This window comes from Antedon bifida, chromosome 7, assembly GCF_963402885.1.
Source record: "Antedon bifida chromosome 7, ecAntBifi1.1, whole genome shotgun sequence".
Lineage (NCBI taxonomy): Eukaryota > Metazoa > Echinodermata > Crinoidea > Comatulida > Antedonidae > Antedon > Antedon bifida.
Window position 1 is genome coordinate 11076053 of NC_136232.1, and position 17639 is coordinate 11093691.

General features: G+C 33.6%; 1 protein-coding gene across 1 annotated transcript; it reads right to left on the bottom strand.

Moving 5' to 3' along the window:
• Positions 1–616: 616 nt before the first annotated feature.
• LOC144847780 (nuclear pore complex protein Nup160-like) lies at positions 617–14344 on the bottom strand. The gene is made up of 31 exons (XM_078704297.1): positions 14243–14344; positions 12401–12512; positions 11794–12001; positions 11199–11424; positions 10680–10873; positions 10117–10278; positions 9809–9978; positions 9366–9438; positions 9171–9239; positions 8660–8857; positions 8217–8282; positions 8019–8124; positions 7754–7919; positions 7461–7612; positions 7180–7340; positions 6919–7052; positions 6433–6660; positions 6231–6300; positions 5864–6082; positions 5543–5638; positions 5316–5410; positions 4806–4902; positions 4564–4669; positions 4206–4433; positions 3718–3828; positions 3390–3516; positions 2811–2909; positions 2378–2522; positions 1923–2048; positions 1641–1745; positions 617–1364 (listed from the first exon to the last, which is right to left on the bottom strand). Exons 1-31 carry the CDS (start codon positions 14340–14342, stop codon positions 1224–1226), a joined length of 4290 nt encoding a protein of 1429 aa, XP_078560423.1. The 5' UTR covers positions 14343–14344; the 3' UTR covers positions 617–1223.
• Positions 14345–17639: the final 3295 nt, after the last annotated feature.

Consider the following 17639-nt stretch of genomic DNA (forward strand, 5'->3'; position numbering starts at 1 on the left):
TTCTTGGCCTCAAGGTGCCACCTCCTGGGAGCAACCTCCCTCCCTGCTCTACTAATTCTTGTTAGCACTCTACATAGCCTAGCCTAGCAGCCAGGCTACCAAACGGCTGCTAATTGTGCCAGATCTAGCTTTATAAACTCACCTTCTGCTCCCAGTTTGACAGGAATTGACTTCTTGGTTTACTGGTAGTGGACTTCAGGCCGTTATTTTTGTAGTCTGGTCACTTAATAATTATATAAACAATGATTTTATTTGTTTCAGATTCCCCGACAGATTTCTCAGAAACTTCGTACTTATTTTTCGTTGTCGTCTGCCACACACTTTTCCCTGTGCTCTGATTGGTCAAATCTTTAGACATTTAACCAATCAAATTGATTAGTTGAGCAGCGATTTCCTTTTTTTCTCAGACATTAATATCTACCACATTAAGTATGAAGTGCACAAATGTATGGAATATACTGTTGTAGGATATTTATTGTAATCTATATAAATCCACCCAAACTATATCATGTCATTTAGGACAATTTCTCCCTATCTATATCATGCCATTTAGGACAATTTCTCCTTATCTATGAAAAGTGATATAATTTAATAATTCCAACATTGCTCAATCAACTCCTGGACATGTCCAGCTACGATTTAATCACTGAATTGTACAAAATACAAAAAACACAAATATACATAGCAAATATACAGCCTGTTATGTAACTTTAATGTGACTCAAGCACCATTTTTCAGGTAAAGTTTATAAATACTTCATTACATATTAACTTGATTGATGTGGAAATGATTTATACAAAACAGTGTGTTATAAATGTCCTGGAAGACAGTATTGTAATATATTGACTGCACCACAAACTCACTGATGCAAGTATAATTCACGTAAAGCTCTGTTCACACTATCAAACCTTATGTGACAAAAAAATGTGATGTGCCCATATATGGACACAATGATGTCATATCACTACCATATTTGGTGTACATCACTTTTTTAAAAATTAGTTTCATAGTGACATTTCATGATTTTTCTGTTTTCATTCTACAGAGATGAATCTTGCCAATGAAGTGCATATATGGACACCATGATATATATGTGTACAATATTTGAGCACATTACATTATTTTGTCAAACTAGTTTGATAGTGTAGACTGAGCTTAAGTACTTTTACTTAAAAAATTGTCCATATGACAGCTTCATTATAATTTACAAAATTAAGTTTAGGTCAAGAATACATTGGTGTCGCCCCTCCCCTGTACGATAATCCTCCTATTTGCATCTGTGTTGCTATAGCAATTCGATCCTCCGAGATCCTACGGGCTTTCTCTTGATAGTGGTCTAGTTTGTCAACTAGCATATGATAAGCCTGAAGAAAACAAACAATAGGCTTTGATACTTTGAATATAGTCACAAATATACACATATATTTTTAACAACAATACAATTTATTGAAAATGAGTCTATCTAAAGCTCTGTCTACACTATCAAACTTTATATGACAAAAAATGTGATGTGCCCATATGTGGACATGATGATATATCACTACCCTATTTGGGCACATCACACTTATTTTGTCAAACTAGTTTGAGAGTGTAGACAGAGCTTTACTATGGGTTATAAGAAAAACTAACAACAAACTTACTTCTACTAATTCAGGATCTGATTGGACCTCATGCAGTGCTTTGCACAAGTGGTCGATGGCCAGGTATGGAAGGCAAATGCTGCCTGAAGATGCATTCATTGCTTCCTAAAAACAACATGTGAAAACAAAATACATTTTTTATTTTATCAAGCAATAATATATGTATAAAATATATGAAATAAACTATTTTATCAAGCAAAAATGTATATTTTCTCTTTGAACAAATATATGAAATAAACTATCAAGCTAGACTTGATTTTTTTTATTTGAGACCATACTTACGCCTAATTTGAAAAATTCCGGTCCTTTCCCAAGCACAGCATCAATGTACTCAATGACGAGTAGACAGGCTGCAAGAAGCTTATCAAAACTGATCAAAAGATGCAGAAACTCTGCTGTATCTAAACTCTACAAAATAGTAAATGAAAGACATACAATAACAAAATGAAACATAACAATTGCTGATATTAAATTTAAACTTCAAAACAAGACCAGCTCTCACATACATTGATGTACTAGAGACGGATACTGTATGCAGAGAGAAGAACTGGCTATCACAATGGCAGATAGGAAGTTATGGAGGAATCTAGTCATATAATTTTGGGTCTGTCCCGGACTAAGTAATACTTACAATTAATAATACTATGAATGGCAGATAGGAAGTTATGGAGGAATCTAGTTATATAAGTTTGGGTATGTCCTGGACTAAGTAAGTAAGTAAACTTCACTTCCCTTACCTTGTATGAATTGAACAACCAGTTTGGAATGTGGTAGCCTAATGAAAGCAGCTTATGTACCACCCATCGGTAGTGTCGATGATCGCCAACCTGGTCAAACTTTTCAAGATATGAGCGCAACATCCTCCACGCCAAATCTGCCGGACTGTGTAAGAAACAATGATCAGCATATAGGACATAATATAGTATATCAAACTTGAAAATTATCAAATATACTGTGCATGAAAGCTATAGGTAAGCACATTTATTTTTATTGTTTTGTATTTATATATCTGTGATTGTATTGAGAGGTTATACACATTTTTACAAATATATATTTATATATATTTATTTTGTAATATTACATGCAATTTGGCCGTTGGGCCACCATATGTAATTTTGTGCAATAAAGTTAATAATAATAATAAAGTAATTCTATGACATTGGAACTGACCTTTGATCTTTGGTAGTCTGCAGGTGAGTCACTTCATTGGCTGACAGCCATTCCCATGAATACGGTTCAACATCTCCACTCAAACTGAGGCGAACACATCTTTAAAAAAATATACAAAATCATTATAAAAAATAATACAGTAGAACCTCCTCTACTTTGGAACACCCCTATTAGGGGGGCACTTTTCATGAAAAAAATTAGGGGAAATATGCTGGGGCACTGCGACCAACCCCTATTCAGCTCAGGGACACTCCTATTAAGGGACACTTCGTTTGGTAGTAAAGGTGTCCCATTAGTAGGGGTTCTACTGTATTTCATAAATATCTGTTATATATATTATATATATATTATAAATCCAAAGGCAAATAACTGAAAAAATGACAATGCTGTGGGTATCAGTGGCTGGATCTCAATGGAGATACAAAATAAAAGCGAAAAGCTAAATCAAAACGATCTAAGTAAAACGGCCAGAAAAGTTAGCAGAGCTTTCGGGCAACACTAGCCCTTCATCAGTGATATATATATTATATATATATTATTCATTTCTTGTTTAACCTGGGTTAACAACTGATGTACTACCTTAATGTAAGACCTTCTAGAATGCTTTGTAGCGATAGTTTAAATGTTTGACAAACAGTTACAGCGACATCAAAGAGACCAGCAGACACCAGCAGGGATACTGTTTCATGTGCAGATAATGTTGGACCTGAGAAAAACAAATAAAAATGTAAACAAACAAAATTAAAATATGTAGAGAAAATGTATGTATGTGAGAATATACGTCATATATTTATATAGTTTTTATAAATATAATGAAAGAATTATCTGTTATTATATACCGCTTTCAAATTTTAACTTCAATTTAGCTACCAACATCTACAAATTAAAATGATAATGTATATTTTACCTGTTGCACTAGCTGGATCTGTTGAATGCTTTATATACTGCAATCTAGCTGTCACTAACAAGTACTCTTTCTCAATTTGATCAAGTTCAATGACCTCTACTTGCCGTTTACCTGTTGATACAAATACCAATATTATTTACTGTCAAATATGAATTCAATATTACACAATACATGCCCACCATTGGTTTTAAACACAAACAAAGAATAGCTACATACACATTACATTTTGGGACTAAAGCTCTGTCTACACTCTCAAACTTTAAGTGACCAAAAAATGTGATGTGCCAATAGATGGACATGATGATGTCATATCACTACCATATTACATTTTGGGACTAAAGCTCTGTCTACACTATCAAATTTTATGTGACAATAAAATGTGATATGCCAATAGATGGACATAATGATGTCATATCACTACCATATTTGGGCACATCACACTTTGTCAAACTAGTTTGATAGTGTGGACAGAGCTTTAGACAATTTACCTTGCGTCATTTTGTCTTCACCGTCACTGTTCCTCTTTGGAGAAGCACCGATCATATCTTGGCGATTCGGTTCAATGCACACAGGTTTAACAATCCATGCATAGTCTGTATCAACCAACCTGAGAGAATTCATCGCTGCAAGGTAGCACTTTGCCTGTTGCTGCAGCGCTTTCTCTCCGATCACCTCTTGGCCTAGCCGCATACCATATTCATACATCGTCCTACCAGCTACATAGAAAATGAAATGTATTTTGTAACACCAATTGTAACAAAAAAAAAACAAAAATTCCTTTTCTGAGATGTTGAAGACATTTTTGTAGTATTGATGGTGAATGTTACTGTAGTAATAGAACCATACCTTTACGATAATTTCCACGAAAGGTGTGAAAAGCATATAAGAAATCATAGTAATTATGTGTCTTGAGGTCTACTGAGCGTGCTCGAGATTCTATAATGTTCACAACCTATAAGAAATAAGGAAAAATATGCAAATCAACAGTATAAAAAGAGAAAATAATAATTAAAAAATAATATTTAAAATTAAAGTGGTATTTTTATTTACGGTAATTTATATCATTATAGTATAGAATTCTTTCTTACCTCGTCATGGAGGTCAATGTATGGGAACTTACAGAGCTGTTTGATTTGACCTGTTTCACACAGCACTACAACAAACTGACGTAGACAATCGTTGCGTCTGTAAAAATAAATGATAGAAGTGGTAATATGCTATAGTAAGGGCGTGTGGCACAGTGCTTTGGGACGTTTACTGATCATGAGATCATTGTTTTTGAAAAGCAAGACACTTTACTTACATTTGCCTCTTTCCACCCAGGTGTATAAAATGGATACCAGTCAGATCAAGACACAACTTTGCGCTGATTACTAGCTGCATTATGGGAGTATGTTTCCATACGTGTTTGATCCAAAAAAGTAATGTTCTATGTAAAGCGCCTTTGAGCATGATTATTCATAAAAAGGGCGCTATAGAAATGTGGTAATTATTATTATTTATTATATTAGATCACTTAATCCTGACAAGTTATCTTGCCAAAGATTTGAATGTGAACCAACTGGACATAAGATAATGTGAAACATTGATTGCATTACCTTTCTGGATCTGTATTTGCTGTCATAGCCGCATATGCTTGCTCATTGTTGCCTAGCTCCAGATGATGTTTGAAGACTTTACACCACAAGATGGGCTGGAGGAAAAAAAAAGACATTTACTACGCTACACAATATTGAAAATAACAGAGAGAAAATGGAGCTTTAGCTTGGTGGTTAACAAGCTTGCCTTCCAATCCCAGAATTTTCAGAATAAATAGTTTACTTACTATATTTGTATCATCTTCTTCACCAACACTCAATGCTATGTTGGCTAGCATTATGACAAGGTCTGGGTAGCAAAATTGTTCAAATAGACGAATCACCTAATAACAAATATAAAATAAAATGACAGCACTTAATTTGGTATATCCAACGTTACTATAATTTTAAAATGTAGAGATCTTTCAATTTCTGACAACCTAGAACTTATGCATAATTGTGTCATTGTTCTTCATTGGACCTAGACATCAACAAAACTGTGTACACCGAGCAAGGAAGTACGTCCATGTCCCTCCCAACAAATTTTCCATCTCCAATAAAATATTTACCTTCAAGTAATACAATGTATCTAGGTGCTGCCCATCCATCTGTTCTGTCATAAGCAGCTTGTGTAACATAAAGTTCTCATCTGCGATTCGGTGAGCTGCTTGCTGGAAGCAGTCGAGGGCTTTGTACGGCTCTGCGGAGTTCAAATAGCATTGACCTTGAATGAACTTTCGGGATGATACGTTCCATTTGCACCATGGACTGAGTAAACGAAGATATTCCTAAAGAAAATGATAGTTTGAAGTTATATACGGAAGACTCCAATTATTTTTATAGGGGACATTCAAGCTGTTGCTATTTATTATTATTATTGGAATGGAATGTGCAGAATTAGAAAAAAAATAGTAATTGAATTTGAAAATGTTCTACCTGCAACTGGTGGAACTGACACTGAGCAACAAGATATTCTGCAAGAAGAAAGTTTGGGCTATTTGGCCATCTATGAAAGTGAAAATTAAGGATAATAACAACTTTTTTTTCTTCCTTTATTGTGCTGAAATTAAAACAATAATGAGTACATTTATAACAACCTTTTTTCTACCACTAAAAATCTCCATAATCTAAAGGATACACTAGGCGCAGCAAATTGTTAACAGCCAATGGGAACACACTTGTCCAGAATTTACACTTTGCAAGATACAGACAACCAGTTTGAACCAGTTTAGTCCGGATTTGTTGGCCACCCACACCAGATAGGAAAAGTTCCAGTATAGTCTGAGATCTTGATAACACCCTCTGGCCTGCTGTATGCTGTGTGGTGGAGATCTCTAGAGCAGCCATCTGACGTTGGTTAGACTCTCTGTAAAACGGTTTACAAAAATTAGTTTTTGCTTATTCTTCTGTATACAGATTAAATTTTATTAACATAACAGTTCCTTTAAAAAACTGCCTTTAAGCTCTGTCTACACTATCAAACTAGTTTGACAAAAAAAGTGTGATGTGCCCAAATATGGTAGTGCTATGACATCATCATGTCCATATATGGGCACATCACATTTTTTTGTCACATAAAGTTTGATAGTGTAGACAGGGCTTTAGACTTGGACTAGATACTTACACAGTATTACTGTGTACTTGAGTAGCCTTGGCCCGACTGAATGACCAAACTGCAAAATATGAATGAACCAACATCGATGTCCTTGGAACACACTCCCTCTGTAGTTTCTCCAAAGTATCAAGAGCAATACCAGCCTATATGAATCAACATAAAAGAATTATTGTTTTTACCATGTGTATTATAACTATTATATTTTTATTTGGCCAAATCATCTCACATTTTGAATTTGCCCCTAAATCTGTTTATTAAAATATATATCACCTGCGTTCCTAGCCTTTGAATCAAACACTGTAATATCAGTAAATCCCGACAGAAATGGAGTCTATTCTCAGCGATACGACCTAGAGTAGCAGCCTGCAGATAGAGGGCAGTGTCACTTTTGAAGAGATTGCCACAGAGCATTTGATCATTTGCATCTAAACCTGATAATAAAACAATGTTAAAGTTGTTGTTATTGTTTAATTAAAAGAAAAAAAACTCATACATTTTTAACTAATAAATAAATCAATTTCACAAAAACAACAAGTTTAAATGATACAAACCATTTTCATCCATCATAGAATTTTCAAGATTTTCGTCAGTTAGGTCAAGCATATTAAGAATCAAAAGGATGGCTTTGATTGGATCAACAAAATTCAAAATTGCTTGCGATATTTCATTTGTGATTTCTGATTGGCTAATTCCTTGCTGCTCACTAAAAACAACAAAATATAATAATAAATATATACAGTGGATATATTATGTCATCATGGTATTCCAAAATAAAAAGATGAATGAATAAATTTTATATTTCTGAAAATAAAAAGACAAATTTAGTTGAAAGTATTGCATGTACCTTATTCCGACTAGGATACTATCAGCAATTTGTTCAACAAGAATATCAGCTTGCTCCTGGTGGAACAAATTGTGCTCAAATGATGCGATATCCTGGCAACTTATGCGCTGCTGAATGAGCTGTAGGATTTTTGATATTGTGATCAGGTCTTGAGAGAGGGCGTGCTCTACAAGAGAAAAGTAAAATGTTGATAGTTATCTTTATCGTGACATTGCATCCTAATTAAAAAATAAATAACGGTTTTGTTTATGCTGTATAGAATTACCGTCTTGCATTTGTGTAAATTCTTCGAGTTTCACCATTGAACATTGCTCTGGGTTTAAGTACACTTCTTCAAGAATATCGCACGGTCTCAAAACAGAGATGACATTCTGTAAAGGTAAACAAATAAATAAAAGATGTATCTCCATTTTCCAGTCATTGTTTGTGTTGTATATCATGATAATGATAATCTGTAACGCACCTTTTTAATCAATACTGGCATCTGTGTGTTTATATCAACAAATATTCCAACTGGTTTATTAGCAACCTATAAAATAAAATAAATAAATAATTATATAATGGTAACATAATTATTTTATTTCAAATCTAGTGTGGTGCAGTGTGTTGGATGTTGGATTACTGATCGTCAGTTCGAATCCAACTCTCGCCGCATCGGATGTGTCCTTAGGCAAGACACTTTACTTACGTTTACCTCTCTCAACCCAGGTGTACAAAATGGGTACTGGTTAGATCAAGACATCACTTTGTGCTGATTACTAGCTGCATTATGGGAGTATGTTTCCATACACATTTGATCCAAAAAAATTACCGGTTAATAATGTGAAGCGCTTAGAAGCATTGTGCAAAAAGCAATTAATGTTATTAAAGATAGAATTACAATTTCATTATTTTTATGCCCCATACCTCATGATATTGATGGCAACAGGTGTAGAAGTTAGACCATGTCTGCTGTTGTATCTCACAATACTCATTCTGATCCATCTCCCCGCCCCCAAATCGGTGTTTAATCTCATTCTCAATGGCCGCTATCACGTCTTTCCTCAACACGTTTTGGTTCAAGTTAGTCTCTGTGATGTGACCATCGATAGACCGCTGACAAATCTGAAATGTGCATAATTATTACATTTAAGTTATAGCAGTGAAAATAAATTGATTACACATAATATCTAAAGCAGGTACTTACTACCAAGACTAAATCATATTTTGATGCATTCCACACAGCACATAGAAGCACTATGCATCCATTTAAGACAAAATTGAAGTTATATCCTTCTAGTGCATTTTACTGGTACTGGTTCAGTTAACCGTCTACATCTGGTAGCCATTGTCCAACCAACAAAAGCCAAATCTGTATTACAAGATGTTAACTTTATATGCTTAAATGTGCTTTTGAATGAACTTAGTTTGTACTTACATTTAAGGCCCTGGCTATTGATTGTAAACAGAATCTTCCGGAATCAAATATTTCTTGTAAGTAAACCTCCTGTCAATCAAATTAATATTTAGAAAAAATTACAATATATTTCCTTTTAAGATGGTCATCAATTTATAAATCAAAGAAACCATAAAGAATGTTTAACAATTTTGTTAAAACTTAATTAATACTTACACGAGATTCTAAGAATGGCGGAAACAAAACATCTGGTGTTGGATTAACAGACAAACTAACATTCTTCCATCCTCTGTCAAATATATGAGACACTGTAAAGCTCTGTCCGCACTATCAAACTTTATGTGACAAAAAATTGTGATGTGCCCATATATGGACACGATGATGTCATATCACTACCATATTTGGGCATATCACACTTTTTTGTCAAACTAGATTGATAGTGTAGACAGAGCTTTAGTTTAATATCAATTAATTACATTTTGTACAATATTTTTTGAACAATAATTTCAAGATATCATCCAATATGGGCTGAAATATTAAATAGAACACCTTAGGTTGCCAAGTATTTTCTTCAGTTTCGGAAGACTTACTTATTTTACATTATTTGGAATAGCCATCAGACAATAACAAGCGCATGCATTGAATTACAATGGTCATACCCTTTAAGATCTGTATATTTAGCAATAGTCTCTCCTCCAGATGTCCAAACTGTCCACACATGTTGTTCAGATAGGCAGAAGTCTACCAAAGTATCTTTGGGTGAATACAAAGAGGCTAGCTTCTTCAACTGGTATTTGCCATTTTGTTGTAAAAACTGTACCAACATAAACTAAAAGACAACATCAATATTTAGAAATTAACACCAATAACAATTAATCATTACCTAATACCACAATGAGTAACTAAACAAAATGTCTTGCATTTAGAAAAAAACATTAAAACCAACAAAATTGTTTATTATTGTTACCTGACATCGATCAGGAAATTCTAAGTAGACTCCAAGAACCAGATGTTTGTTATCACTGCCATAAGCTCTCTTTATTATGTGACCTGTAGCTACAGCATCATGTATATCACTTTTGTCTGGAATGAAGTCTAGCAAGCTAGATGAGACAATGCACTCCTGATTCTATGGTAGGAATTAGAATTCGAAAATCAATGTTTTTTTTAATATTAGAAATATTGTGAAATATTGACAATAATGCCTTAAGCGCTATCAAACTTTATGTGACAACAAAATGTGATGTGCCCATATATGGACATGAGGATGTCATATTTTTTTTTTTTTTTTTATAATATCACTACCATACTTGGGGCATATAATATTTGGGCAAATTACACTTTTTTTGTAAAACTAGTTTGATAGTGCGGTAGACAGAGCTTTATATAAATTAAGTCATACAGGTATAACAGACTTCTGGTATCAGACAGACAAGTATAAATACACCTTCCTTTAGCATAGTAGTTTAATTTAAAAATACACCAATCAAACAGGCTTTTATTTATAACTAGCAATTGACACTGACATACCTTGCATGACCAGACACGGAGGAAGTGATCCTTACACACAGAAATGATGAATGTATCTTGACCTAGGCTATGCATGCAGACACTCAAAGCAGCATCGGTGGAGTCTTGACCTCCTCTGAACACAGACGGAACCAAACCACTAAGAAGCCGAGACATGCCTAGAGGTTGGTTTAACTCTCGTTGAGACACTATACCTGAAAGATAAGAAACCTTAAAATTTAAATGCCATTCTTCAGAAGGGTCAAAGTTGACTTTTTTTTAACACATGGCACCATGGCAAGCATATATTTCTTTAAATTGAAAAATAAAAAATTACTTCCTACCTTTATTTTTTTCTATTTATTTATTTATATAATTATTGTACAGTAACCTCATGTAATGTTTTTTCTATTTTGTTAATGGTGGTCTTTGCTTAAAGTCTAGACTGATTTTGACCACCATCCACATTTATATATATTTAATGATTTATAAAGAAATATATGTATTATTTGTGGAAAATCAATAAACAAACAAACAAACCTCCTAAACCAATCGCAGTCAGTTTCACCAGAATGATAGAACCTTTACGAGTTGTCATTGCAAAGAGAGCTTCGCCCTCATTAGTAAGGCATGACGAACTGGTATGAATCTCGTGATGGTGGGATCCGGTTTGATCTAGTGTATACAGGTTGGCTGGGTCCTGAATGCTGGCTATAGAAATGTCAGCAAATATTGATGATATAGTACAGTCAGAGGCATATTGGTCCTGATGAAGAAATATTTTTACAATTTACTCAAAGCAAAGTATCTTTGTCAAACAGTAGAAGACACTTAAAGATGTTTTGTCCCCAAAAACATTAAAAATGAAGATTAATAAAATCATATTTTGAATAGGACATTTTGCAGTCTTAATAAAGTTGATCACTTCCACACAAAAAAAACAAACAAAAATATATGGTTAAATATAACCGAAAACCAATTTTCTGGCAGCCAATTTGACTATTGTTTGCTTTAAATTACAATTGTTTTCAGGTAAATAATGGGGTTTTTTAATCAAATTTTTGCTCAAAGTGAATAACTATTTTTTCAACGGGACAATATATCTTTAAGACATTTAAAACACATAAATATTTACCACTCGTTGCATTCTAGATGGATGAGGGAATACCAATCTGAGAACGCTGTTGACAGTGGTGACGAGGATGATAACGTTGGCGTGCGTCTCCTGCACAGTGACTGTAGGGAGAATGACAGAACCCTGCATGTGGATTCTAACAGCATTCCCACAAAGGTTGCCATCAAGGGAGTCTTCTATCAGCTCTAAGGTGTCCTTACTTGATCGCCTGCAATAATGGTAACAGTTTAATAGCATAACACTTAATAGCATAACACATAACTCATGTAACATTATTTTAAAGTATGTTTAATGTATTGTTAACTTTTTGTCTTTTCTGTTTTTGTTTTTTTTAAATGTGTTCTACGTTTTGAGGACCCCATTGGAAATAAGTCCCACATCGGGACCTTCGTGGACTACCCTGCATCTCTTTTTAGCCATAACTTCCGTAAATTTGCATTTTCTGTTTGTTCATTAAATGAATTAAATGCATCGCCCGAGTATGCTGTTTCTTTTTTTTTTTATAATATTGTTCGACTTATACAATCAAGGAATTAATCAAGTAAGTAATAATTCATACAGAAGATAATAAAACTGAATGGTAAATATCAATCAACGTGTAACTCACCAATAGATAAACCTATTTCTTGTGGCTGAATCCACATGGTCGCTATGACGATATGTGAAGCCACTTGCACCATCTGGTACCTGAACATCTTGTAAAGCACTTTGACCATCCCCTGAAAACAATTAGAAATTAGTTAGTTATATTACTGATGGACATATAGGAAATTAACTGCAACTAGTCTTATGAACCCTACAAGGACAGAGATAAAAAGAAGAATATGGCACAGATTTTACTATAGTAGTATCCAAGCAGTACTACTTTAAGTCTTCACCCAATTTTACCAATTCCATGCAGCCTAAAGGCCAATTTACACAGACAAGCTGAAACAGCAAGCATGATCATGTAGCTTGTCCCACGTACATAGACATAGATTCTATATTTCTATTATCGTTACCGCTCGTCTGTGTAAATTGGCCTTAAATAGGTTTCTGTTAAATTACCCACCAACACATACAACACAATGGAAGCCTCGTACAGTGGTGACTGCACCTCATTGGACGAAACATAGTTATGCGTCACATGCATATATGAATAATATTCCTCTTTGGGTTATTCCATTGTAGGTGTAGGTAGGTTTATTAGGTCAATTTATCCTTGATTCACTTGGTATACAGAATTTCACTCTAGAGTGAGTATTTTACTGAACTGAAATAATGCTTATCTCAGTGTATTAAATTGCAACTTGCATTGGGTGGGGAAATTCAATATATTCTCCATTAATGTCAAACCATGGTGGATATTTCCTCAATGGTCAAACATAGAATACGACAAGAGTTTAATAATACACAATATGAACACAACAATGCATATTTTGAACATGTTGAATCTATTTTCCCCTCGAAGGGGAAAATAGAATGTTGGTTTATCCAGATAAGCTATAGATGCTCAAAATAGACCTACGAATCAATAACATCCTTTTAAATATTATTAATGGTATTTGAACGGAAATACATTGTCATTGTCGGTCATGCTTGAATGGGTAACAAACTAAAGACAAACTATCGCATTGAAAACCAATCATTTCATAGAATTATTCATATTATTTGAGATTGGCTGATTATTGTTACATAGCAACAAAATATTGTTACCAGTAATATTCCATGAATATATTAAAATCTTTTGTATAAAAAACCCCAATAAATATAGAATAAACATCAACAATAGTAATACAATATTATACGAGCTGGGGATGTTCCATAGGTACATTTCAGAACAGTATACAAATAGCTTTTACTCATTGTTCCGTACAAATTGTTTACTGCGATAACAAAAGCTGTAATCATTGATTCTTTTTGGCTTAGCGTTAACAACAACGCATTAATGCAAATAAATTAAGAATGGATTCGGCCGGCAGGATGTTCAACGCGCGGTATTTAAACGGAAATACAAACGCATGATTCATGATTGAATTTGTTCAATTGTGTTGGTTTAAAATAAATATCAGGGGCCTACTAGCTAGGCATCGAAATAAGAATTATTAGGCCTACTAGGCCTAGAGTCCTACAAATACAAATTTTATTTTTATTTATTAACATTAATAATAAATATTAATTTATAATTATGGGTAGTAATTTTATATTAATAGGAAAGTCTCACTCAAGCAACCCTCATTTAAAAATTAAATGCAGAGTAGGCTAAGTGAAAATACTTTAAAAAAAAAAAAGTTAGGGCTAGCCTAGGCAAGTTTTGGAACACTATTTTAACTCACTCCACCCGCCCAGTCCACCGCATGCAATAGGCCTATTATTTGAAATGTGGGCCTGGCGTTGGAAAATTATTTTTAGAAAACAGAGACGAAATAAGATAATAGAAATTACAATAAATGTTCCGTTAGCTTTTTACCTATATTAATGGTTAAATCTTTCCATTCAAATGCATCAGAATTAAATAATAACAATTCTGATAGGCAACTCATGCCTTCTTCGCGCTCCGTAGCCGCCATGTTTTTTTTTATAAAAAAGAAGTTTCCTTTATTATATTGCGCATGTGCAAAAGTCAATCATATTATACAAACTAGGACCTATGATGGTTATCTATAGTACTATATAGGCAAAAGTTAACTTTGCAGATAACTTAAATAATATCGATCAATCAATAATAATGTTTTCAATAAGAGTGTTTTTTTATTTCGATACCATACACAGATAAAAACGAATAAAAAACGCCATCACTTTGAATGCCTTCTGACAAAGATATACATTTTGAAATGTTAAATAAAAATACAAAACTGCACAATCAAATTCTTCCTGAGGAAATAAACATAAGAAGGATGAAACAATTTTCAAACTGTATACACAATATTAAAATTCTTTGGCAGGCCTGAATACAGAAATAAAAAGATTTATCTTTCTTTCTCGTCAGACAATTTATTTTCTTTCTTTTTTAGAAAAATTTAATTTATGCTCATGATAGTTTAGTAAATATGCCTAAAATTGAGGACAAATAATTACAGCAGTGAGTCGATTTGATAAAAGTATACAGTATTCGTCGCAGGCTGAATTTCCAGAGAAACGAACAGACGTACTAATAATACATTAGGCCTACATTATTTTAGGAGGTTTTTTGGTCATGTGAAAAAGGAAGAAGATCTATTCCGTAGTGTGGCAGCTGATTAAACGCAACGTTGACCAATCACAAGCGATGGGTCATTCAACAAACGCTTGTCATTGGTCAACTCGCATGGTTGCGCGCGCTAAAACGTCCTTGCGTTGCGTTCAATACTACTGCTACAAATGGAACATCCTTTTCCGTTTTATATTATACGTGACATTAGTACGGTGGCTGATTTCCGCCAAAGAAAAAAATTATTTTATAAAAATACGGCGTACGCGTTATAACGCCCTAATTAGGGCGTTATAACGCCGTATTAGGGCGTTATAACGCCGTAATTAGGGCGTTATAACGCCGTAATTAGGGCGTTATAACGCCGTATTAGGGCGTTATAACGCCCTAAATATACAATCCGTTCACACGACGTACATGCGCTTGCGTAGTACATCAACAAACCCAGAGCCATAAAGAGTTGCGACTTTGAATGGATTGAATCAATTTTTTTAAAGGTTTTTGTTAAAACAATAATAACATTATTTTGATGATTTTAAACCAAAGAAAATAGCTTTAATCCATTTAATTTAACGGCTCTGGCTGGCTCCACGCGTTTATTTTGTACAGCGATTCTCTGTAGTAATGCATTGTTTTTACATTTTGTTGTTTAAAATCATCTTCGCAGTAACTTTATGATTGCGTTATCTTAACAAAAACCTTTAAACAAATTGATTGTTTTGATATTTAAAACCTTGTGAATGTTATACATTTTTTAAGCACATGACTCGACTCCATACACTACATAGGCATAGTTGGACACATAGATGGCCAGTAATGTACCACGTGACTTTCTAAAATCTGTGAATGCGCCGAGAGGTTTGTTGATGTACTACGCATGCGCATGTACGTGTGAACAGATTGTATATTTAGGGCGTTATAACGCCCTATTACGGCGTTATAACGCCCTAATTACGGCGTTATAACGCCCTAATACGGCGTTATAACGCCCTAATACGGCGTTATAACGCCCTAATTAGAGCGTTATAACGCCGTATTATTATAAAATAACTGCTGGGGAATAACAAATATACTACTGCAGTACACCACTCATTACTGCAGTATGGCTTATTAGAAACGTTGAGTAACGCTCTTCGGCAATGGTTTGAACTCGTTACTGCTGGGGAATAACAAATATGCTACTGCAGTACACCATTCATTATTTCAGTATGGATTATCCGATTTTAAGTAAATTTAAGGAGGATATTACATTCCAGAATGATGAAACAAAGAGAAGATTACAAGCGGAAATATTTATTGGCCAAATTGGTAGTGATTTTGAAAAGCAAGATGTTAAATTGTTTTTTGATACAACAATTGCTTCATGGTATACCGGTAACTTAATACTTGGTTAACTTTTGAAGAGAACATTTGAAATAATGATGAACTGGAAAAAAACTGTCAAGCAGTACTTACATTTGTCCACCTAAACAACAACCTCATCTTGTATTTTTGAACATGCCAGCCAACAAAAATATATTTACAAATGATAATGTATTATATTATAAATTGTGATGTTGGTGCTAATAAAAACTAAGTTGTAAATTGAGTTTTTAAGCTTTGTGTAATTAAGATCATGAATTAATAAATAAACTATAATTAATAGATAATTTGATTTAATGTAATTGATCTTTCATTCAATTTTGTTTCTTGAATGTAATGATATATTAATAGTTTAAAATTTGAATTGTGTAGTTACCACAATTTGCTACCAGCAACCATACATGGGTTATGAGAAATGATACATAACTGCTGTGGATAACTAATTCCATCTTCTTGTTTATCAAGTCTTCGGATAAAATGTCCATCACTACTGAATAGTTGTAGTTTGTTTACACTTGCTATGATGATGTTATCATCGTCATCAACTACAACTTAACTCCATGTGGCCGCATCATCTTACCATCTTCATATCCTCCATTGATGAGTACTTTAATTGACTTGTCCTTGTCATCATACAATAATACTTGACTGTATCTTGAATCTGCTATAAGTACTCTACCAGTTTTTGTAAGTGCAACATCAGAGTAAAAAGGTTCTTCATTTGGTGTTCCTATCTTCTTCAACTTCTTACCACTATTAATGTTAAACCTAAGCACAAATCCATTGTATTTTGTGGGTTTAATGGTAATAGTACAAATAGTAAATAAAACATAAGAATTGTCGACAATGTCGATGTAACTGAACTGAAGAAGATCTGATTTAATTTTGTTATTTGAGTACAAAGCAAATGTTAAAATAGCCTAGTGGTAGGCTGATAAGCAATTTATAGCTACACTTACAGTACCATTAATTACATTTTTTTACTCGAACTCCTCAAATTATCGTACCGGAATCGGTGTAAACTATCCTTCGAAGATCTTATCATTTTTTTAAAACGTTATTATCAACTTTATTTCATATAACACGTACATCTTTTACATATCTTCGATGAGGATCTTTCCTTTAGAAATATTAGGCCTACAATATGAAATTACAATATTGCTTATTTGTATTTACTTTTTAATTTATATTATCTAATTGGAACAGTTTAACTTCTTTCATATGACCTTTGTACAGTTTTGAAATAAAGTCAATTAGAAAAGAAAATATTATCTATATGATATTTAATCATAATTTTAGGCTAGCCTATGTATTG

What these genes read in the sequence shown, in the direction of transcription:
- LOC144847780 (XM_078704297.1), bottom strand. Translation starts at nt 14,342, where the DNA reads ATGGCGGCTACGGAGCGCGAAGAAGGCATGAGTTGCCTATCAGAATTG. An exon ending in AGTATCCTAGTCGGAATAAG is followed by an intron (nt 7,613 to 7,753) that starts GTACATGCAATA and finishes TGTTGTTTTTAG; the next exon opens with TGAGCAGCAAGGAATTAGCC. An exon ending in CAGACTACCAAAGATCAAAG is followed by an intron (nt 2,523 to 2,810) that starts GTCAGTTCCAAT and finishes TTTCTTACACAG; the next exon opens with TCCGGCAGATTTGGCGTGGA.